The sequence below is a fragment of the Leucoraja erinacea genome, unplaced genomic scaffold (assembly GCF_028641065.1).
Source record: "Leucoraja erinacea ecotype New England unplaced genomic scaffold, Leri_hhj_1 Leri_79S, whole genome shotgun sequence".
In the NCBI taxonomy this organism is placed as follows: domain Eukaryota; kingdom Metazoa; phylum Chordata; class Chondrichthyes; order Rajiformes; family Rajidae; genus Leucoraja; species Leucoraja erinaceus.
In genome coordinates this window covers 341,145-367,055 of record NW_026576729.1, presented here as the reverse complement: position 1 = coordinate 367,055, position 25,911 = coordinate 341,145, and the positions used below count along the sequence as shown (strand labels likewise).

General features: G+C 44.1%; 1 protein-coding gene across 1 annotated transcript in view; it reads left to right on the top strand.

The window, feature by feature from the left end:
* LOC129694792 (disintegrin and metalloproteinase domain-containing protein 12-like) overlaps positions 1 to 25,911 on the top strand; it is a 142,698-nt gene that overhangs the window by 101,957 nt on the left and 14,830 nt on the right. The window contains exons 20-21 of the mRNA XM_055631553.1: positions 102 to 255; positions 1,660 to 1,712. Coding sequence (XP_055487528.1) covers positions 102 to 255; positions 1,660 to 1,712 — 207 coding nt within the window. The remainder of the gene's footprint in view (positions 1 to 101; positions 256 to 1,659; positions 1,713 to 25,911) is intronic.

Sequence of the window (25,911 nt, the reverse complement as noted above, 5' to 3'; positions counted from 1 at the left end):
TGACCCACCCGTCTTTCAGGTCAATGATTCCAAATGTTAAGCAACTCATTGGAATGCACTTGTAGGCTGCTAACTATATAATCTCTCTTCTGTTTCATTAGAAAAGGCTAATCTGATTCCCCTGGCCCTTATAATCATGGCACCCGCATTGGGAGTGCCAATTTTAGGATACACCCTCCGGAACTGCAAAGTTAAGAAGAAGACTAAACCAAGTGGAAGAGCTGCAGTGAAAACTGTTCAAAGTGCTAGTTCCAGGTAAGGTTAAAACATACTGACTGGAAACGGCTACAAATGTGGAGGAATATAAGGGTGAAGGATGAAGAGTATGAGCAACAGAGGATTAAGGGAGTTGTGAGTCTGTGGAATTCTTTGCCTCAGAGGGCGGTGGAGGCCGGTTCTCTGGATACTTTCAAGAGAAAGCTAGATAGGGCTCTTAAAGATAGCGGAGTCAAGGGATATGGGGAGAAGGCAGGAACGGGGTACTGATTGTGAGTGATCAGCCATGATCACATTGAATGGCGGTGCTGGCTCGAAGGGCCAAATGGCCTAGTCCTGCATCTATTGTCTATTGTCACAGAGTTAAACAGCACGGATAAAGGACCTTTGGTCCAACTTGCCTATGCCGACTAAGATGCTACGCTAGTCCCACCTCCCCATGTTTGACTCGTATCCCTCGAAAACCTTCCTATCCATGTGTACACCTGTCCAAATGTCTTTTAAATGCTGTTCTAGTACCTGCCTCTGGCAGCTCGTTTCAGTATGTTCCATGTACTCACCACCTTCTGTGTAAAAATAGTTGCCGTTCAGCATCCTGTTCAATCTTTCCCCTCACATGATCATTCTCGCCAGCTGTTAAAGGGACAAACCTATTCCTGTTGTCTTGTTGCTGTTGTATCGCACGTGAATTGGTGTCATTCAATCAAACTCTTCCAGTCCTCATGGTAATGATAAGTCTTTATCACTAGCACATGAAACTTACAGCAGCACAGCAAAGGAATAGTATCCTCAGCCCATAATAGACAATAGGTGCAGGAGTAGGCCATTCGGCCCTTCGAGCCAGCACCACCATTCAATGTGATCATGGCTGATCATCCACAATCAGTATCCCGTTCCTGCCTTCTCCCCATATACCCTGACTCCGCTATTTTCAAGAGCCCTATCTAGCTCTCTCTTGAAAGCGTCCAGAAAAACCGGCCTCTGAGGTAGAGAATTCCACACACTCACAACTCTCTGTGTGAAAAAGTGTTTCCTTATCTCCGTTCTAAATGGCTTACCCCTTATTCTTAAACTGTGGCCCCTGTTACTGGTGCTAAACGAAAGGTGATGAGAGAGATGGGAGAGGGGCATGGCGGGGGATAGATTAGAGGTTTAGAGGTTACCCAAAATTGGCGAATTCAGTGTTTATACTGTTGGGTTGTTGAATGTTAAATCCTTTAATAGCCTTTGACAATGGACAAATGTCTTGATACTACTCATCGTTATGACCACACTCTGTTACACAGCCTGTCTCTTGTTGGTGGAGGGTCAGCTAGACCAGGAATCATCTGGCCAGGTGATGTCCAGAGGTGGGCCAGGTGCAGCAACTCCCTAGCATTGTCGTTTTAGGGAATTAACCCGTGCAGTCGGTAACACATTCATTAACATTTGCTCTCTATTTAGTGCTCCATTGGTTGTCTCTGCTGAAGTACACTCCCACAACACAGTCCGGGCTGGTAAGTGAATGCAATAAAGGTCATGTTATTGTCTTGTGCAACCAAGTGATTCTATCTACTCTGACAACCATGAAGAACATGAAACATACAAGCCATAGAGCTGTGCAGCACAGAAACAGCAGGGCTCGAAATTAACGGTTGCCCGGGTGCCATTGACCACTCAAAGTGCAGCCGGGCAACCTAAATGCCGACTCATTTTGCCCGGCTTGGCAATCAAATACTGGTTTATATCGATAGACACGAAAAACTGGAGTAACTCCGCCGGTCAGGCAGCATCTCTGGCGAATAGAAACGTGACGTTTCGTGTCGGCGGCGGCGGCTGTATTTGTCTAGTATCTTTGATTGTGGGGCTAAGATACTAGGTGCGTGGTGGCGAAGGATCCGAGTGAATGATGGGCTAAGAACAGCGGCAGCAGCGGCCTCGACAGCGACCCCACCGCCTCCTCCTCCCGCACCCCGCCCGGCGAAAGGAACCTCCCTCTCCCCCTTCACCCGGCCTCAGCGTGCTGGAGGGGTTGTCAGCCACTGCTTGCAAATCTGCCAACGGCGCTTTCACAACCCCTCCCGCACGCCGAGGTTGGGAGGAGGGAGAGAGTGGGGGGGGAGGCGGAGGCCTCCTTCCCCCGTCTGAAGCAGCTGCACGACAGATCCTATAGCTATAGGATCTTTGAGCTGCACCGCTCGGCACCGCACCTTCCTGTCGGCTAGCGGAGGAGGGGAGGCGGTGGCGTGGAGGCGGCGGCACTTTGGCGTTGGACAGGGACGGCCAAGGCAGCGGGGCGATGTTGTCCGAGGAGCGCTGACTTCCTACCTCCTCTGCACCTTCTGTCTTGTACGCCCCCCCCCACCTCCCTTATCCTGGGACCCCTCCTCTCCATCCCGCACTGATCCCCATTCCCTCCTCCTCTATTCAGTCCTCACTAACATCCCCTGTGCTTCCCTCCCCATCTACCGCCCCCCCCCAATCTATTCATCACCCTACCCACCTCGCATTGATTCTCCTGCCACCCCCCCCCCCCACCCCCCATCCATCCTACACTGGCTCCCCCAATTCATCCTGTACTGACCCCCCTTCCCATCCATCCTGCACTTCTCCCCCATTCATACTGCACTGATCCTCCCATTCATCCCGTACTGACCCACCCTCCATTTACCCTGCACCTATCCCCCCATCCATCCTGTAGTGATCTCCCCATTCATCTTTTACTGATCCCCCATTCATCTTTTACTGACTCCTCATTCATCCCGTACTGATCCCCCATTCATCCTATACTGATCCCCGCATTCATCCTGTAGTGATCTCCCATTCATCCTGCACAGACCCTCCGATCCACTCTGTCCTGACCCCCACCCCCCCCCTCCATTCATCCTGTATTAATCCTCCCCTCCAAATCCATCCTGTACTGATCCCCCCCATTCAAGAAGAATGGGGGGAACAGTTTGAAGAAGGGTCTCGACCCGAAACGTTGCCTATCCCCTTAGCTCCATAGATGCTGCCTCACCCGCTGAATTTCTCCAGCATTTTTGTCTACCCCCATTTACCCTGTACTGATCCCCCCCCTCATCCTTCCCGTACTGACCCCCCATTCAACACCACTGACATCTTCCCTCACAATTTTACAAACTACAACCAACACGTACTAATTCACCTGCCTCAATCCATCCATTCTGCACCAATTGCCTTCTCAAACCCCCCACCGCCATCTATCCACCCCGCACTGATTCACACACCCCCTGACCCTATTGTGCATCATGGTCTTCAGAGCGAACATTGACTATGTTTGATAACTAAATGCAATCAAATGTGTTTTAATTCCCAATGTTATTATATGTTTTGACACCTTTAAACATATTACCAAAAGAACATTTGCTGCAGTTATGTCCTTTGGCCATCTCTTGTCAGCTAGTGTAATGTTTAACCTGTCAGATGGGTACAGTCGATTTTAACAACTATTATCATAAAATGCCTTTAGAAATGTCTTTGCAACCTGTATATTTTGTAATGGATAAATTATGTGGGAAGCGAGAATGTTGCTGTGCCAATAGCAATAACGACCCATGCTAGGGCCATGTCATGGTACTTTTCGATCCTTCACAGAAAACATGCTTGCATCAATTGCAATATGTAAAAAGAGTTGAGATATTGTATTATAATATTGCTGCATGTCATTGCGGTATATATAATGTCTTGATTAGTGAATATGTTTAGTTTGTGACTTTATTTGAAACAGAAATAATATGCGAATGTAGCCAAAAGTGCTGGAGAAACTCAGCGGATGAGGCAGCATCTATGGAGCGAAGGAAATGGGCAACGTTTCGGGCCGAAACCCTTCTTCAGACTGATGGGTTTCGGCCTGAAACGTTGCCTATTTCCTTTGCTCCATAGATGCTGCTGCACCCGGTGAGTTTCTCCAGCACATTTGTCTACCTTCGATTTTCCAGCATCCGCAGTTCCTTCTTGAACACAATATGTGAATGCTTCATTGAGCATAATTCCAACTGGTAACTACACACTTCGTCCAAGCACATTATCACACGCTTCATGCAAACCGTCTTAAATGACCACCTAAACTGTCATTTGGCAACCTAAAAAGCTGTCAAGGTTGCCCGGCTGGCAACAGGGAAAAAAAGTTAAGCGAGAGCCCTGCTGTAACAGGCCCTTGAGTTGCCTGCATTCGGCCTATAGTCTAAATCCTTCCCATCCATACAGCTGTCAAAATCTATCTATCTATATTATTTTACTAAAATTCTCAACTTGTTTGTTTGTCTGTGTGCGTGTCTGTAATGAGTGTGATCCTGAAATTACACGAATACGGTACACGATAGCACTACAATTTGTGGCCCACCTTACTCACCATTGTCATGTGGTTTGTTGTATCAAGTTTCATTCAGATTGATATATTTTACAAGTTATTCACATGTTAAACTTTTCAAAATTCACTTTTCACTTAAAAAAAATCAAACTATTTACTTTAAAACTTGCCCATCCCTTTTCAATGTTAACAAATGAAAGGACTCCGATTGCAATGAGAGATTTGTTACATTGTTGTAAGGAGAGGGAGCGAGTGGGGAGGGGAGATGAAGAGGGCGAGGATTGTTGTTTAATGTTATTTAAACATTGTGTTCAGTGGAGAAGTGGGATGGGGGAGGTGAGGAGTGGGGGAGTGGGGAGATAGAGGGAGAGGAGGGGGTAGGGAGGGAGTGAGCAAGACATGAGGGAGGGAGTGTGGGATGGGAGGAGGAGAGGGGAAAGAAGAGGGAGGGTGAAGAGGAGGGCTAGGGAGTGCTGGGAGATGAGGGGAATCAGCCGCACCTGCGCAGTTGGGTGCTATGTGTGAGTGGTGGAATATTGCATTGGGGGAACGGGGTCCAACGGGTCCCACTTAGACTAGTGCCTTATAAAAGTTGCATTGTATCTGCTTCTATGGCTTCCCCTGGGAGATTTCTGCCTCTTGTTTTTAAACATTTTCACCAGCCTGGTCAATCTCAACACCAAAAATACAAAGAGAAAATGCTGGAAATACTCAGCAGGTCAGGCCATATATGTGGGAATAGAAACAATGCGAGCATTTAGTTTGAAGACTTTGTCAGAATTGGAATGGATATAAAAGAAGGGTGTGAAGCTTTCGAGTGGGCAGGGAGGAGAGGTTGTGGGCACAGGGATAAGCTGTACACCAGGTTATGTGGTCAATGAGTGAATGGAAGCAATTATTAGAGTGAGAACATTCTCCAAAGACTCCAGGAGTTGTGAGATGTAGATCAGTTAGGCCCGCCCAGCTGCTCAGGTTGTGCACTTCCTCCTCTTCAGGATAGAAACACAAGGGAAGAAAAGGGAATATCGAACAAAAAAACCAAGCTGAGCCAATGTCACAGAGAAATGGGTTATCTGAGTTATAAAATTGTCTGTCTTGCTATACTCAGTATGGAGTCTACAAGGTATACAGACAGATCTGTGGCCTCCTGAACCTTCACAATGAGGACCAACACAAGCTCAATGAGTAGCAAGTCACACTGAAATCTTCAGCACTCAAGAACTAATGAGGGTGGGTAAAACCATGGCTGATTATCATCTTCATATAGATTGAATCAATCAAATTGGAAATATATATTGGAAATATATGATGCAAGATTATTTCAGTTTAATTTATTATTGTCACCTTCACCAAAGCACAGTGAAAAGCTTTTGTTTGTCCACTATCCAGTCAAAAAGACTATATATTAATCCAATCAAGCTGCCGCAGTACATGGTAAAGGTGCAAAATATATAACATTGAAGTCTCATAAATCCGAGTAAAGGTGTCCAATGAGGTAGGTTCGAGGTCAGGGCTACACTCTAATTCAAGGGTTCACAACCTGGGTACATTTGTTGATTCTGGATTTGTACATATTTTGCCTCATTGACTGACTGAGTTTGGTTCTGGTATACCGGTATCTGTTCATCATTAGTTGTTCATAAATAAGTGAAATAACATTATTATGTGCTATTAAAGTTGCCAGGGGTAAACGGAACGAGAAAGGTTGGGAACCACTGCTCTAGTTGATGAGACGACCATCCGGCTGCCTAATAACAGCTGGGAAGAATCAGTTTTTGTTAAAAATAGAGAGGACATAGATGGGGTAGGATCGTCAATAGTCTTTGTTCCAGGATGGAAATGTCAAATGGAAGAGTGGGAGAGTTTAAAGGAGATGTGTGGGGCAAGATTTAATTTTACAGAGTAGTGGGTGCCAGGGAGGTGGTGAAGCAGAAGAAGAAGAAGCATAACCTTTAATAATCCTTTACAGGAAATTACAGTGCCACAACAGCTTCAAGACAGACATAACATCACACATATCTTCAATAAATAATAAGTTAAAATTTTTGTGCATTATAAAACCTTATAGCAGCTGGTATACAAGACTTCCTATGTCTCTCCGTTTTGCACATTGGTGCAATCAGTCTCTGACTGAAGATGCTGCACTTGATCACCTTCAGGGCGTGGAGTGGGTGAGTGGGGTTGGTCATTATTGAGCCTAGTTTTTTCAGAGTTCTGGCCTCTGCCACCTGCTTGACCGTTAGTTGCTCTGCCCCAACCACTGAGCCGGCCTTCCTGATCAGCTTATCCAGTCTGTTTTTGTCCGCTATTCGGGCGCCTTCTCCCCAACAGGCCACAGCAAAAAACAGAGCACTGGCCACCACTGAATGGTAGACACTGCACAGTAGGGGTTGACAGATATTAAATGACTTTAGCCTCCTTAAGAAATACAGTCGACTTTGTCCCTTCCTGTACACCGCCTCCATATGACTCTTCCAGTCCAGCTCACTGTCAAGCTGCACACCAAGGTACCTGTGGTTGGCGACCACCTCCACCTCAGTGCCCCTGATGGTGATTGGTGTTGGTTGAGTCCTCCTCCTCCCCCTCCTGAAATCCACAACTATCTCCTTCGTTTTTTTGGTGTTGAGATGGAGATTATTGTGTGCACTCCACTCCACAAAGTTGTTAATTGTGTCTCTATACTCCTCCTCATTGCCCCCTCAAGCAGCTATAATAATAACATAACAAGGTTTCAGACAGGCACATGAATGCACAGAGGGTGGAGGGATAAAGACTACATACAAGCAGGTGGGATTTATTTAAATCGGCAGCATGGTCGACACTGACATGGGCCAAAGGGCCTGTGCTGTATCGGTCTATGTGTGAGGTGGAAATGATACGGAGGAGAGATTGAATCAACTTCTCTGGAACGTCAGAGATTGAGGGGAGATTTGATAAAAGTCTATAAAATTATGAGGCACAGACAGGCTAGGCAGTCAGAACTTTTTTTCCTGGGGTGGAAGTGTCCAACACCAGAGGGAATAACTATACAGAGATGTGCAGGACAGAGTGGTGGGTGTGTGGAACACATTGCCTGGGGTGGTGGTGGAGGCAGGAGACATTGTGCCGTTTAAGAGGCTTTAGATAAGCAGATGTAAGTGCAGGGAATAGAGGGTAAGGAACATGTACAGCCAGATGAGATCAGTTTAACATGGTAAACATTGTGGACTGAAGGGCTTGTGCCTGTGCTATGTTCTATGTTCCATTCAACATTCTCGGGGAGTTGCCAAAATTCTCAGGCAATCAGCTCCACAGAACTGAATATACCATTTTCCAAGTGTTTCCAGTTTAATTTGATATCAAAGGGTAGATACTAGCATGGATAGCAGGTTGGCTGGATGGCAGAAGGCAAAGAGTGGCAATAAAGGGTTTTTTTTCTGGTTGGCTGCCAGTGACTAGTGGAGTTCCACAGGGATCAGTGCTGGGGCCGCTACTCTTCACGTTGTATATTAATGATTTGGACGAGGGGATTGATGGCTTTGTAGCTAGATTTGCAGATGGTACAATGATAGGTGGAGTGACAGATAGATACAATGACAGGTAGTGTAGAGAAAGCAGGGTCTCTGCAGAATGACCGGACAGGTTGGGAGAGTGGGCAGAGAAGTGGCAGATGGAATATAATGTAGCAAAGTGATGCATATTGGTGGTAGGCATAGACTGTGTTCTAAATGTGGAGAGAATCTAGAAATCAGTGAAAAGGTACGTGGGAGATATAGTGCAGGATTCCCCAAAAGCTAATTTGAGTTGAATCAGTAGTAAAAAAAAGCAAACGCAATGTTAGCATTTATTTCAGGAGGACGAAAATACAAAAACAGGGCTCTATAAGGCGATAGTCAGACCGCATTTGGAGTATGGAGAGTATTGAGTACTGACAATTATCCCAGGAATGAGTGGAAGATTGCATTTGATGAGCTTTTGACGGCACTGGGCCTGTACTCACTGGAGTTTAGAAGGATGAGTGGGAACCTCATTGAAACTTACCAAACAGTGAAAGGCCTGGGTAGAGTGGATGTTTCCACTAGTGGGAGAGTCTAGGACCAGAGGTCATACCCTAAGAATTAGAGGACTTTTGTTTAGGAAGGAGATGAGGAGGAATTTCATTCGTCAGAGGGTGCTGAATCTGTGGAATTAATTGCAACAGATAGCTGTGGAGGCCAAGTCAATGGATATTTTTAAGACAGAGATAGATAGATTCTTGATTAGTACGGGTGTCGGGGGATATGGAGAGAAGACAGAAGAATTGTCTATAAGGCGCTGATTAGGCCGCATTTGGAGTACTTTGAGCAAATTTGAGCCCCATTTCTGAGGATGTGCTGGCTCTAGAGGGGGTCCAGAAGAGGTTTACAAGAATGATTCCAGGAATGAGTGGGTTAACATACATATGATGAGCTCTTACTCGCTGGAGTTTAGAAGGTTGAAGGGGGACCTCTTTGAAACTTACAGAATAATGAAAGGCAAAAATAAAGTGGATGTGGAAAGGATGTTTCCACTGGTGGGAGAGTCACGGACCAGAGATCATAGCCTCAGAATTAACTTCTTTACTCAGAGGGTATTTAATCTGTGGAATTCATTGCTGTAGTGGTTGTCAGTGGATATTTTTAAGGCAGAGATGGACAAATTCGTGATTAAAACGGGTGTCAAGGGTTATGGGTATAAAGCAGGAAAATTGGATTAGGAGGCAGAGATCAGCCATGATTGAATGGCAGAGTAGACTCGTTGGGCTGAAAGGTCTAATTCTACTCCTCTAACTTGTTAACTTTGTGAATGGGGTTAAGAGAGAAAGATAGATCAGCCGTGACTGAATGGCGGAGTAGAGTAGATTGCCTCATTCTGCTCCTATCACTTTTAAACGTGAATATAAAATAATAATATTAAGAATTGATTACATACATTATAGGATTACCCAACCAGGTGTTTTGCAAATCTAACGGCATAGCTCTGTCATCTCATGGACAGAAGAATGATAACTCTTTGGTCTCTTCCTCATTTGAAGCAATTCGTTCAGTTTATTGTCACGTGAAAAGGTAGAGTGAGAAGCATTTGTGGCATGCTATCTGGTCAGCAGAAAGACAATACATGAATACAGTCAAGCCATTGTACATGATAAGGGAATAACGTTTAGTGCAAGGTAAAGCCAGCAAATTCTGATCAAGGATAGTCCGAGGGTCACCAAAGAGATAGATAGTAGTTCAGCGTTGATCTCTGGTTGGGGTAGGATGGTTCAGTTGCCTGATAACAGCTGGGAAGAAACTGTCCCTGAATCTGGAGGTGTGCGTTTTCACACTTCTGTACCTTTTGCCTGATGGGAGAGCGGAGAAGAGGGAGTGGCCAGGGTGCGACTCGTACTTGATTATGCTGCTTGTCTTGCCAAGGCAGCATGAGGTATAAATTGAGACAATGGAAGGGAGGTTGGTTTGTGTGATGGTCTGGGCTGCGTCCACAATTCACTGCAATTTCTTGAAGTCTTGGATGGAGTTGTTTCCAAACCAAGCTGTGATGCATCCCGATAAAATGCTTTCTATGGTGCATCTGTAGAATGCCCTAGGCTCTGTCCCTGAATAAGAACAATAACTATTTCATGACCTTATGAGTCCTGATCAGACTGCTGCAGTACTGTGAAGAGGCTTGGCTCTGAGAGACCGCTGGGTGAAAAATGGCTGTCCCACAATACCCAATCAGTTTTTTTTTTGTATAATATGTAGCTATCCTCCATTTTGTAGAATGTTTACTTAAACATTATTAGAGTCATACAGTGATACAGTGTGGAAACAGGCCCTTCAGCTCAACTCTCCCACACCGGCCAACATGCCCCAGTTACACTAGTCCCACCGGTCTGTGTTTGGTCCATATCCCTCCAAACCTGCCCTATCCATGCACCTGTCTAACTGTTTCTTAAATGTTGTGATAGTCCCAGCCTCAACTACCTCCTCTGGCAGCTCGTTCCATACACCCACCCTGCGTGAAAACGTTACCGCTCAGATTCCTATCTTTTCCCCTTCACCTTGAACCTTTGGCCCTTGATCCTTTACCCTACTCTGGGCAAGACACTGTACGTCTAACCAATCTACTCTCTCATGATCTTATACACCTCTACAAGATCAACCTTCATCCTCTTGCGCTCCATGGAATAGAGTCCCAGCCTACTCAACCTCTCCCTATAGCTCACACCCTCTCATCCTCGCAACATCCTCATGAATCTTCTCTGTACCCTTTCCAGCTTGACAACATCTTTCCTATCACCCGGTGCCCAGAACTGAACACAATACTCTAAATGTTACCCCACCAACGTCTTATACAACTGCAACATGACCTCCCAACCTCTATACCAATACTCTGACTGATGAAGGCCAAAGTGCCAAAAGCTTTTTGACCACCTTATCTACCTGTGACTCGACCTTCAAGGGACCATGCACCTGTACTCCTAGATCCCTCTGCTCTACAACACTACCCAGAGCTCTACCATTCACTCTGCAGGTCCTGCCCATGTTCGACGTCCCAAAATGCAACACCTCACACTTCTCTGTATTAAATTCCATCAACCATTCCTCCGCCCACCTGGCCAATCGATCCAGATCCTGCTGCAATCTTTCACAATCATTGTCACTACAGGTACCTTTAAAACCCATTCACTTTTGTCTCACCTGCAAACTTGCTAATCTTGCCCTGTACATTCCCATCCAAATCATTGATATAGATGACAAACAGTAATGGTCCCAGCACCGAACCCTGTGGCACACCACTAGTCACAGGCCTCCAGTCTGTGAAGCAGCCTTCCACCATTACCCTCTGCTTCCTTCCATGGAGCCAATTTGCTATCCATTCAGCTATCTTTCCTTGGATCCCATTAGATCTAACCATCCAGAACAAGCAGCCTACCATGCGGAACCTTACTGAAGTTCATGTACACAACACCTACAGTTCTGCCCTCATCAATCTTTTTGGTCACGTCTTTAAAAATTAATCTATCTCTCCTTGGCTCCCATGCAATCTAATAGTTGCCTAACGATTACAATGCTGCTTATACTTTGAACTCATTCACATTTACCTAACTGGACATCTTTAAGATGTGGGAAAAAAACAGGGCTCCCACAGGAAACCAGGTGGCCATAGGGAAAACATATAGATTTCACACAGACCGCACCAGTGGTCAAGATTGAACCTAGGCCTCGGTGCTGTGAGATGATGGGTCTTACTATCTATCCCATCTTTGCCATTATAACCATATAACCATATAACAATTACAGCACGGAAACAGGCCATCTCGACCCTTCTAGTCCGTGCCGAACACATAATCTCCCCATGTCCCATATACCTGCGCTCAGACCATAACCCTCCATTCCGTTCCCATCCATATAACTATCCAATTTATTTTGAAATGATAAAAATGAACCTGCCTCCACCACCTTCACTGGAAGCTCATTCCACACAGCTACCACTCTCTGAGTAAAGAAGTTCCCCCTCATGTTACCCCTAAACTTCAGTCCCTTAATTCTCAAGTCATGTCCCCTTGTTTGAATCTTCCCTACTCTCAGTGGGAAAAGCTTTTCCACGTCAACTCTGTCTATCCCTCTCATCATTTAAAAAACCTCTATCAAGTCCCCCCTTAACCTTCTGCGCACCAAAGAATAAAGCCCTAACTTGTTCAACCTTTCTCTGTAACTTAGTTGCTGAAACCCAGGCAACATTCTAGTAAATCTTCTCTGTTTTGTTGACATCCTTCCTATAATTAGGTGACTAAAATTGTACACCATACTCCAGAATTGGCCTCACCAATGCCTTGTACAATTTTAACATTACATCCCAACTTCTATATTCAATGCTCTGATTTATAAAGGCCAGCACACCAAAAGCTTTCTTTACCACCCTATCTACATGAGATTCCACTTTCAGGGAACTGTGCACAGTTATTCCCAGATCCCTCTCTTCACCTGCATTCTTCAATTCCCTACCATTTACCATGTACGTCCTATTTTGATTTGTCCTGCCAAGATGTAGCACCTCACACTTATCAGCATTAAACTCCATTTGCCATCTTTCAGCCCACTCTTCCAACTGGCATAAATCTCTCTGCAGACTTTGAAACTACTTCATTACCCGCAACCCCACCTATCTTAGTATCATCTGCATACTGCAAATTATCATTTGGGGTTTGGGGAGAAGGCAGGAGAATGGGGTTACGAGGGAAAGATAGATCAGCCATGAATGAATGGCGGAGTAGATAATGTTGAATGGCCTAATTCTGCTCCAATCATTGATTAACTTTATTATGTACACCTCTCTAAGGAGCCTCTCAGCCTTCCCTGCTGTAATGAAAATCAACCAGCCTCTCCAGTCTCTGCTCATAACTGAAATATTCCATCACAGGCAACATCGTGGCAAATCTGTCCTGCATCATCTCTCATGCACTGACTTTCATTCATAACAGCATGCAATATTTAGTAATGAAAATAAACTGCAGGTTTATACCAGTTAGACACAAAATGCTGGACTAAATTAGCGGGTCAGGCAGTATTGCTGGAGAACATGGATATGTGATGTTTCAGGTAAGGACCCTTCTTCAGACTGCTTGTCAATATGTATATTTAATATACATATTAATGATTAAAAACATTACAAAATCTTTAAATGTATATATATATTTAATAATGAATGTAGTATTTAGTGTGATGTCCTGAAAGGGATATGTCCTGAGAGATGTTATACATTTTCCGTTCACAGCACGGGGACAGATCAATTTTCAGTGATGTTTTCATCAATATAGATAGACATGTGTTCTCACAGAAACCCATTTGTGAAATACAGTCAGTCAATCAATCTGCCTTGAGTCAGGGGAAGATCAATCTACATACAATCAAGAGGGGAATAGATAATGGTAATGTACAGTCTTTTACCCAGAGCTGGGGTATTAACACCCAGAGGGGACAGGTTTAAGCTGAGATGGGAAATAATTAATAGGACCATGAGGGGCAACTTTTTCCCACATAAAGGGCAGTGGGTACTTAGAATGAGCTGCCAGAGGAGGTTGTTGAGGCAGGTACAATAACAACATTTAAAAGACATTTGGATAGTTACATGGATACGAAAGGTTTAGAGGATTACTAGACTAAGTGGGACCCGTTGGGTCCCAGCATCACACGGGAGGGCGGGTCCCCCAACACAATATTCCACCTCTCCACCAATTCCAATATTGGTGGCCAGTGCGGGGGTGAAGGGGGCTTTCTGGAGCGCTAGTATGGGTGTTGTGGGCTGAAGGGACAGGTTTCCAGAGGGCTGGTATGGACATTGTGGGCCAAATAGATTCTGGGGCTGGCAGATCAGTCACTCAAGCCTGGTGTGCTGGCAGCTCACTCACTCACAGCTGGTGGGCTGGCAGTTGACTCACGGCTATTCCTTGAAATTCCATTTCAAGCAGAGTGCAGGCCACCAAATTCAAAAGCAGTTTCCTACCACTTCAAGCAGGGTGCAAGGCCACCAAATTCAAAAGCTGTTTCCTACCATTTTGAGCAGAGTGCAGGCCACCAAATTCAAAAGCAGTTTCCTACCACTTCAAGCAGGGTGCAAGGCCACCAAATTCAAAAGCAGTTTTCTACCATTTCAAGCAGGGTGCAAGGCCACCAAGGCGACCTCTCCCTCCCCCATCTTGCAAAGACTGAGCCACGCCCACACTTCCGGGTTTTATAGTCCCTCCCATTCCCACTAGAAGGGGCGTGGCCATCATGGCAGTGATTGACAGGAGAGAGAATCTCAACATTTTTTAAACACTAATAACTCTTTTATTTTTCATCGGTGGGAAAAATCCTCATCCTGTGCAGTGGAGGGGGGCTGAGTAAGATGGCCAAAAATCACAGCCGGAAGTGGTAGCGTTTTTTCTAAAGTCAATATGCAGTGCAAACAGGAAGTGGTCAAGATGAAACTTTTAATTATATAAATATGGGATAGTTTTCTGGTATCTTATCTTTGACTAATGAATATTCAAAAATCTCTGCCAGGGTCCTAGAAATCTTCTCCATAATGTGCTAGGAAACACCTGGTCAGGTCCTGGGGATTTATCCACGTTAATGCTCTTTGAGCCAACCAACACCAACACCTTAATTGGTACACATGACAATATAAAACCTTTGAAACAACAGTGAAATGGTGAAACATGTTGACATGTTTCACCATTTCACTGTTGTTTCAAAGGTTTTATATTGTCACATGTACCAATCAAGGTACAGTGATATTCGTATTACCAAACAGCCATACAAACAAAAGGAACAAGACACACAACTACATAAAAGTTAACATAAACATCCACCGCAGCGGATTCCCACATTCCTCACTGTGATGGAAGGTAATAAAGTCTAATCTTCTTCCCTCATTTTTCTCCCGTGGTCGGGGCAGGTGAACCATCCGTCGGGGCGATCGAAGCACCCGCATCGGGGCGATCGAAGCTCCTGCGGCTTGGAGCTCCCCCCCACCCCACACATAAAACAAGCAAAAGAACACTAAAAATATACATTTAACACATACTAAAGAAACAAGAGATAAGGAAGGGACAGACAGATTGTTGGCGAGGCAGCCATTGCTCACGTTTCAATTCTCTCTCCATGGTATATACAGATGAGAAGTATTCATAAAGATCTCACCCATTAGGGCAAATCCAAAGGCATTTTATCAGTTTATTAAGGCCAATAGTACAAGAGAAAGAGCAAGAGCCATAAAGGACAATCTATGTATGAGTTGGAATGGGCGGCCCAATGCTGAATTATTTTACGACTGACAAGTACTTGAAGTTTTTTATTGTCACGTTGGCATGGATATGGTGGTTGTCTGCTGTTGTTAATATAGTTTAAATATTGAAACTTTATTTTGTCATTTTCCTGACAATTCAGGCTATTCTAGACTGGGTATTGGGTAATGAGGAAGGGTTAGTTAGCAGTCTTGTTGTGCGTGGCCCCTTGGGCAAGAGTGATCATAATATGGATTAGTTCTTCATTAGGATGGAGAGTGACATTGTTAATTCAGAAACTTAACTTAAAGAAAGGTGACTTTGAGGGTATGAGACGTGAATTGGCCAAGATAGACTGGCAATTGATTCTTAAAGGGTTGATGGTGGATATGCAATGGGAGGCATTTAAAGACTGCATAGATGAACTACAACAATTGTTCATCCCAGTTTGGCATAATAATAAATCAGGGAAGGTAGTGCATCCATGGATAACAAGGGAAATAAGGGATAGTATCAAAACAAAAGATGAAGCATACAAATTAGCCAGAAAAAGCAGCCTACCAGGGGACTGGGAGAAATTCAGAGTCCAGCAGAGGAGGACAAAGGGAATTAGGAAAGGGAAAATAGATTATGAAAGAAAACTGGCAGGGAACATAAAAAAATGACTGCAAAGGTTTTAATAGATATGTGAAGAGGAAAAGATTAGTTAAAACAAATGTAGGTCCCTTGCAGTCAGAAAAACAGGCAAATTGATCATGAGGACCAAGGACATGGCAGACCAATTGAATAGCTACTTTGGTTCTGTCTTCACTAAGGAAGACATAAATAATCTGCCGGAAATAGTAAGGGACCGGGGCCAGGGCCATATAAATCCCCAGGGTCTGATAAGTTGCATCCCAGAGTACTGAAGGAAGTAGCCGCAGAAATAGTGGATGCATTAGAGATAATTTTTCAAAACTCTTTAGATTCTGGAGTAGTTCGAGGATTGGAGGGTAGCTAATGTAACCCCACTTTTTAAAAAGGGAGGGATAGAGAAAACGGGGAATTACAGACCAATTAGTCTGACATCGGTAGAAACATAGAAACATAGAAATTAGGTGCAGGAGTAGGCCATTCGGCCCTTCGAGCCTGCACCGCCATTCAATATGATCATGGCTGATCATCCAACTCAGTATCCCGTACCTGCCTTCTCTCCATACCCCCTGATCCCCTTAGCCACAAGGGCCACATCTAACTCCCTCTTAAATATAGCCAATGAACTGGCCTCAACTACCCTCTGTGGCAGAGAGTTCCAGAGATTCACCACACTCTGTGTGGGGAGTGGGGAAAATGCTAGAGTCAGTTATTAAAGATGGGATAGCAGCACATTTGGAAAGTGGTGAATTCATTGGACAAAGTCAGCATGGATTTATGAAAGGTAAATCATGTCTGACGAATCTTATAGAATTTTTCGAGGATGTAACTAGTGGAGTGGATGGGGAGAACAAGTGGATGTGTCATATCTGGACTTTCAGAGGGCTTTCGACAAGGTCCCACATAGGAGATTGGTATACAAACTTGAAGCACATGGTATTGGGGGTTCAGTATTGATGTGGTTGAAGAGCTGGCTAGCAGACAGGAAGCAAAGAGTAGGAGTAAACGGGTCCTTTTCGGAATGGCAGGCAGTGACTAGTGGGGTACCGCAAGGCTCAGTGCTGGGACCCCAGCTATTTACAATATATATTAATGATCTGGATGAGGGAATTGAATGCAACATATCCAAGTTTGCGGATGACACAAAGCTGGGGGGGGCAGTGTTAGCTGCGAGGAGGATGATAGGAGGCTGCAAGGTGGCTTGGATAGGTTGGGTGAGTGGGCAAATGTATGGCAGATGCAGTATAATTTGGATAAATGTGAGGTTATCCACTTTGGTGGCAAAAACAGGAAAGTATTATCTGAATGGTGGCCGATTAGGAAAAGGGGAGATGCAACGAGACCTGGGTGTCCTGGTGCACCAGTCATTGAAAGTAGGCATGCAGGTACAGCAGGCAGTGAAGAAAGCGAATGGTAGGTCAGCATTCATAGCAAAAGGATTTGAGTATAGGAGCAAGGAGGTTCTACTGCAGTTGTACAGGGTCTTGGTGAGACCACACCTGGAGCATTGCGTACAGTTTTGGTCTCCTAATCTGAGGAAAGACATTCTTGCCATAGAGGGAGTACAGAGAAGGTTCACCAGACTGATTCCTGGGATGGCAGGACTTTCTTATGAAGAAAGACTGGATAAACTCGGCTTGTACACGCTAGAATTTAGAAGATTGAGGGGGGACCTTGTAGAAACGTACAAAATTCTTAAGGGGTTGGACAGGCTAGATGCAGGAAGATTGTTCCCGATGTTGGCGAAGTCCAGAACACGGGGTCACAGCTTAAGGACAAGGGGGAAATCCTTTAAAACCGAGATGAGAAGAACTTTTTTCACACAGAGAGTGGTGAATCTCTGGAATTCTCTGCCACAGAAGGTAGTTGAGGCCAGTTTATTGGCTAGATTTAAGAGGGAGTTAGATGTGGCCTTTGTGGCTAAAGGGATCAGGGGGTATGGAGAGAAGCCAGGTATGGGATATTGATTTGGATGATCAGCCATGATCATATTGAATTGCGGTGCAGGCTCGAAGGGCCGAATGGCCTACTCCTGCACCTATTTTCTATGTTTCTAACTTGTGCTCGGATGAGCAATACTATTTGTAACGTTGTATGTTATTGGTGACTCCCAGCCAATGGTGAAGATACAGAATATCTGAGAGCATCAAGTTCTCAGCCTCATTCATGCCTGCTCTTTCAGGACAATATCTCCTTCCACGACAATAGTCTTAACTGGTGGCAGCCAAAGATGCTTCCACAACCTTGCATCAGAGTTGGTGTCTAGTACGTGTTATTCCTTGTATTGTTGATGAGCACCAATTTACGCTGCAATCCTAACTATTTTATGTGGAATGTTTGGTGCAGTGGTCGTGGACAAAATCTCCAAAATCTTTCCACTTACAATAAAAGTTTTTAGTTCAGCATTCTTCTATTTAAAACTTCACAGTTGTGTCATTTCTGGATCTTTTGTGGAATTATGAAAATCTGGTCCGTACAAGTCAGACATTCCTGCAACTGCAGCTGCTCAAATAGTCATAGGTTGCCATTGAGAATGTGACGGGGGTCTGCCCAATAGATCAACGTGTCTGCAATAGTGATTTCCTTCTTTATTAATAACCTCCACAAGAATAAACCACAAAAGAGGAAAGACGTTGTCACTCTGCACACTCTTTGCCAACCTGCTTTCCCATTATTATTTACACATCAACTTCTCCAATTTCAGGTAGTCCTTGCTTTCTCCCTCCTTCCCCTCCCCAGCTCTCCCACAGCCTACTGTCTCCGCCACTTCCTTTCTTCTTCCTGCCCCCCCTACCAGTCTGAAGCAGTGTCTCGAGCTAAAACGTCACCTATTCCTTCTGCCTCACCCGCTGAGTTTCTCCAGCATTTTTGTCTACCTTCCAATTAATACAACAATTTTTTCTCCACAGATTCAGAAATGGACCAGATAACTCCAGCAAGTGATTAATGTGTGGCACCTGGCATCACATCACCTTGTATTTAACTCCAGAATACCTGGGGAAGGGCTGCTGATCAGAGACAATCCTGGTGAATCTGATCAATCTGCCATTGAAGCAAACATTTACAAGAAAGTATCAGTGTGATATGATGAGCAATTGTTACACACAGTGTTGTAAACACTGATTATTTATTCAACAATAATTCTTGTGCCATGTAAATATTAACATGCCAAATGATTATGCTTTTTCGTTGATGTATTACTGCGTCTCCTGGAAAATACAACTGAGCAATAAAGTGACCAAACAATGCTAAAACCATTTGTTTTTGTTAGTTATCAAAAACAGGACTAAATGGAGTGTTTGACTGAATTCCATATTCGCGGTGTTGGATGTATGGGCGTGTCTAGGGGCCTCTTTGGCAAGGCTAGACACTGCTTTGTATATAATGGGAATTACACAAATACAGTGAGAATATAGAACAGTACAGCACAGGAAGAGACCCTTTGGCCTACAATGTCAGTGCCATACATGATGCCACCAAACTCTTATCTGCCTGCATATAAGTATACTCCATGAACATTCCCTGGTGGTGGTTAAGGCCAATAAAATGATGGTATTTACAAGACTATTTGGATAGGCCTATCCAAAAGGCATTTAAATGCCATTTTCTTATCTGCCTCCATTACCACCACCCCAGCAATGCGTTGTCGGCATTCACCAGTCTCTGTGTAAAATAAAACTTAGCCCCTCACTTTAAAGCCATGCACTCTGGTATTTAATATTGCTATACTGGGAAAAAGGTTCCAACTGTTTATCCAATCGAAGACTCGCTTAATTTTATATTCTTCTATATCTTCTTGGCATCGCCACCTCCCTCTGCAATTGGACACTGGATTTCCTCACCAACAGACCACAGTCTGTTAGGATCAACAACCTCACCTCCTCCACTCTAACACTGAACACTGGCATGCCACAGGGCTGTGTGCTCAGCCCTCTCCTCTACTCCCTCTTTGTAAAGAAGTGTTATCGACACACTGTGACTTTACTTCTTTATTACATTCATACTGTGGCATTACAGAGAGCACTGGCTGTACGTGGTCTGTCACGGAAACTAGAGAGAGATATGTGGGTGGGGAGGTTGTAATTATACTTGTGATATGGGGAGTGGTTAGTAGTGATGAGGTAACTATATTAAGGGTCACATGCATATGTCATCTACACTCTTCACCCGTGACTGCGTCCCTAAGTATGGTTCGAATGCCATCGTAAAATTTGCCGATGACACCACGGTGGTAGGACGGATCAGCGACAACAAATCAGCCTATAGGGAGGAGGTCCAGAACCTGGCAGCCTGGTGTACCAATAATAACCTCGTCCTCAACTCTAAGAAGACGAAGGAAATCATCGTAGACTTCAGGAAGACCAGAGGTGGCAGACATACCCCCATCCACATAAACGGGACTGGGGTGGAGCACGTCTCCAACTACAAATTCCTCGGGGTACACATCTCAGAGGATCTGTCCTGGTCCCTCAATAGCACCAAACTTTAATGAAATTGTCCTTATTGGTGACCTAAACTGGAACTGGCTGCTACCAGCATCAGATGATTTTAAAGCATTTTGTGATTCGTTTAATTTCTTTCAGATTGTTGACAGTCCTACGAGACCTAATCTGAAATGTCCTAAAAAATCTTCTTTAATTGATCTTATCTTAACTAATGTTCCTCATAAATATTCTGCTGCTTCTGATTTTGCAAATGACATCAGTGACCATTGTGTCATTGCAACAGTAAGAAATACAAAAGTTCCTAAAACCAAACCGCGTGTCATCATATAACCATAACCATATAACAATTACAGCACGGAAACAGGCCATCTCGGCCCTACAAGTCCATGCCGATCATAAAGCGGGACATGAAACATTTTGTGGAGCAAGCATTTTTTCATGCCCTGTTTCTCTTTGGCTGGGAGAAAATTAATGTAATTCCTGATGTTGAAAATGCCTGGAAATTATTTTATGATGGTTTTATTGAAATTGTTAACAAGCACGCTCCTTTTAGGAAGTATAGAATAAGGGGCAGGGATAATGCATGGTTCACGTCAGAGTTATCCATTTTACTCCATGAGCGCAATGTGGCATGGTCTAAAGCCAGGAGTACTGGTCTTGGATCAGACTGGTTGCTCTTTAGGCAGCTGCGAAATGCAAGCACAGTTGCAATTAGAAAAGCCAAAGCTGATCATTTCCTTACTGAAACTTCAAATAACCTAAACAATCCGTTGAAATTTTGGAAAACCATTAAATCAATAACTGGAAATAAAAATGTTATTGAGCTACCTCCATGCATTGTCAAAGACTCTACCCAAATTTATGAAAAGGCTGACATGCTTGGTTGTTTTAATGAGCATTTCATTGCCTCTGGTTCACTTTTCAACTCTCAATACACAGCTCAAGGCTCCTCTGCTTGCTCTGCTAGTAGTTGTTTTTTTGAGGGACAAGCCTTTACTTTTGACGCTGTTACACTTTTAGAGGTGCATAAGGCCCTGAGATGTTTAGACACAAAAAAATCGGCAGGTCCAGACAACCTTGAGCCTTACTTCCTAAAGTTAGCCACTGACTTTATTGCATTGCCTCTGACTTATCTTTTTAATCTATCCCTGGAGACAAACGAAATTCCCCTTATTTGGAAATCTGCCTTTGTTCTCCCACTGTTAAAAGGGGGGGACCCCACTGTGCTAAACAACTATAGGCCCATCTCCAAACTGTCTGTTTTAATTAAGGTGCTGGAATCCATTGTAAACCAACAACTGAAGGACTTTTTATCAACTAACAGTATTTTATCTGAATTTCAATCTGGTTTTAGGAAAAAATATAGTACGTCAACAGCTGCTTTAAAAGTAGTAAATGATTTAATTGAATTTTTAGACATAAGCAACACTGTGCAGCCCTTTTCGTTGACCCATCAAAGGCTTTCGATACTGTGGATCATGCCTTATTGTTACAAAGACTATGCAGCATCGGTTTGTCTGATCAAGCTGTCTATTGGTTTAAAAACTATCTATCAGGCAGATCCCAGTGTGTGCGAGCAGAAGGTATTACTTCTAGCTCTCTTAATGTATCCAAGGGTGTGCCACAGGGATTGGTTTTAGGACCTTTATTATTTGCTATTTATATTAATAGTCTAGAACATAAAGCTCCGAACGCAAATTTTCACTTTTATGCTGACGACACAGTGATATATTGCTCTGCATCTACCCCAAATCAGGCTCTCTGTCAGCTCCAAACTGTGCAACGTAACCTGTGTGATTTAAAACTTGTTTTAAATGCTGACAAGACAAAGCTTATGCTGTTCACTAAAGCTAAATCAAAGCCCTCGGGTCTCCCTCCTATCACCACTTTGCAGGGCTCTGTGATTGAATCTGTGTCTCAATATAAATATCTGGGAATTATAATTGACGATTCTCTCTCTTTTAAACCTCATATACAGCAACTTGTGAAAAAACTAAAGATAAAATTAGGTTTTTACTTTAGAAATAAGTCTTGTTTTTCTTTTGAAGCCAAAAAAAGACTTGTTGCTGCGTTTATGTCTGTGTTGGACTATGGTGATGTTTTATATATGAATGCATCTTCAAAATGCCTACAGTCTTTGGACACGGTCTACCACGGAGCACTGAGATGTGTTATTTTAAAACCTTCACGCACCACTGCTCATTGTATGCTCAAGTTGGATGGTTTGCCCTGTCCACCCGCAGACTCCATCATTGGCATATCCTTATTTATAAGACTATCAAACATAGAAACATAGAAATTAGGTGCAGGAGTAGGCCATGCGGCCCTTCGAGCCTGCACTGCCATTCAATATGATCATGGCTGATCATCCAACTCAGTATCCCGTACCTGCCTTCTCTCCATACCCTCTGATTCCCTTAGCCACAAGGGCCACATCTAACTCCCTCTTAAATATAGCCAATGAACTGGCCTCGACTACCCTCTGTGGCAGAGAGTTCCAGAGACTCACCACTCTCTGTGTGAAAAAAGTTCTTCTCATCTCGGTTTTAAAGGATTCCCCCCTTATCCTTAAGCTGTGACCCCTTGTCCTGGACTTCCCCAACATCGGGAGCAATCTTCCTGCATCTAGCCTGTCCAACCCCTTAAGAATTTTGTAAGTTTCTATAAGATCCCCTCTCAATCTCCTAAATTCTAGAGAGTATAAACCAAGTCTATCCAGTCTTTCTTCATAAGACAGTCCTGACATCCCAGGAATCAGTCTGGTGAACCTTCTCTGCACTCCCTCTATGGCAATAATGTCCTTCCTCAGATTTGGAGACCAAAACTGTACGCAATACTCCAGGTGTGGTCTCACCAAGACCCTGTACAACTGCAGTAGAACCTCCCTGCTCCTATACTCAAATCCTTTTGCTATGAAAGCTAACATACCATTCGCTTTCTTCACTGCCTGCTGCACCTGCATACCTACTTTCAATGACACCCAGGTCTCGCTGCATCTCCCCCTTTCCCAATCGGCCACCATTTAGATAATAGTCTGCTTTCCTGTTTTGCCACCAAAATGGATAACCTCACATTTATCCACATTATACTGCATCTGCCAAACATTTGCCCACTCACCCAGCCTATCCAAGTCACCTTGCACTCTCCTAGCATCCTCCTCACAGCTAACACTGCCCCCCAGCTTAGTGTCATCCGCAAACTTGGAGATATTGCCTTCAATTCCCTCATCCAGATCATTAATATATATTGTAAATAGCTGGGGTCCCAGCACTGAGCCTTGCGGTACCCCACTAGTCACTGCCTGCCATTGTGAAAAGGACCCGTGTACTCCTACTCTTTGCTTCCTGTTTGCCCGACAGTTCTCTATCCACATCAATACTGAACCCCCAATGCCGTGTGCTTTAAGTTTGTATACTAATCTCTTATGTGGGACCTTGTCAAAAGCCTTCTGGAAGTCCAGATACACCACATCCACTGGTTCTCCCCTATTCACGCTACTAGTTACATCCTCGAAAAATTCTATAAGATTCGTCAGACATGATTTTCCTTTTGTAAATCCACGCTGACTTTGTCCAATGATTTCACCACTTTCCAAATGTGCTGCTATCCCATCTTTAATAACTGACTCTAGCAGTTTCCCCATTACCGATGTTAGACTAACTGGTCTGTAATTCCCCATTTTCTCTCTCCCTCCCTTCTTAAAAAGTGGGGTTACGTTTGCTACCCGCCAATCCTCAGGAACTACTCGGTGTTCTTCCTTCATACCTGCAGATGTATGTAATTCGAACAAGCACAGGAACTTATCAGCTCCGCTCTGGGGACTTGTTCTTATTAACTGTACCTAAAGTCCTTACTGAACTGGGGAAAAGGGCATTTAGTTATGCTGCTCCCTTCGCATGGAACCAGCTGCAGAATGAACTGAAACTTAAGGAGCTGGTTTCTATAAACAGATTTAAATCCCTTCTTAATGATGTTGAAGCGGGCTCTTCTGTCTGTACATGCTTTGTTTGATGATGTTCTGACTGTGACTCTATTTATATGTTCTCTGTTGTTTTATAAATTATTGTCTGTAACTGTGGAACTGTGCTGCTGCCTGTCTTGGCCAGGACTCTCTTGTAAAAGAGATTTTTAATCTCCTGGTTAAATAAAGGTTAAATAAAATAAATTAAAAAACTGATCAAAAAGCCGCAGCAGCGCCTTTACTTTCTGAGGAGGCTTAAGAAAGCTCACCTGTCCCTCCAGATCCTGTCTAACTTCTACTGCTGTACCATCGAAAGCATCCTGACCACCTGCTTCACGGTTGGTACAGCAGCTGCACCACAGCTGACAGGAAGGCACTGCAACGGGTGGTGAAAACCGCTCAGCACATCATTGGTGCCCCGCTCCCTGCCATGGGTGTCCTCCACCACAAACGGTGTATGAGACGGGCCGGGAAAATCATCAAGGACCCCTCTCACCTTAACCATGGACTATTTGCCCTCCCATCAGGGAGGTGGTACAGGAGCCTCAGGTCTCGCACAAGCAGGCTGAGGAACAGCTTTTTCAATAACATCATTACACTGCTGAACTCACAGTCCCGTCGCTAGCTATCTTTAGACTCTCCCATTTGTATACATTTATTTGCTAGACCAGACGCTAAACTGCATTTCGTTGCACCTGTACTCGTATTTGTGCAATGACAATAAAGTTGAATTGAATTGAATTGAATTGAATAGTCTCCCCTGTAGTTATTACTGCCTAATCCAAGCATCATTCTGGTAAATCATTTCCCCTTCACCTTGAACCAATGTCCTCTGGTCCTCGATTCTCCTACTCTGGACAAGACACTCTGTGCATCTACCCAATCTATTTCTCTCATGATGTTATACACTTTAAAATTACTCCTCATCCTCCTGCATTTCAAGGAATAGAGACCCAGCCTACTCAACCTCTCCCTATAGCTCAGACAGTCTAGCACTGGTAACATCCTGGTAAATCCTATCTGGACTCTTTCTAGCTTGACAGTACATTTCCTATAACAATGTGCCTAGAACTGAACTCAATACACTAAATGCAGTCTCACCAACGTCTTATACAACTGCAACATGACCTTCCAACTTCTATACTCAATACTCTGACTGATGAAGACCAAAGTGCCAATTGCCTTTTTGACCACCTTATCTACCTGCGAATTCACTTTCATGGAAACTTGCACCTGCCTCCTAGATCCCTCTGCTCTATAACACTACCCAGAGGCCTACCACTGCGTGCCCTTGTTCAACATCCCAAAATGCAACACCTCACACTTCTCTGTATTAAATTCCATCAACCATTCCTCCGCCCACCTGGCCAATCGATCCAGATCCTGCAGCAATTTTTCAGACATCTTCACTATCTGCAAAACGCTCACTTTTGTATCATCAGCAAACTTGCTAATTGTGCCCTGTATATTCTCATCCAAATAATTAATATAGATGACAAACACTAACGGGCCCAGCATTGAGAGGCACACACACAGGCCTCCAGTCTGAGAAGCAACCTTCCACCATCACACTCTGCTTTCTTCCATGAAACTAATT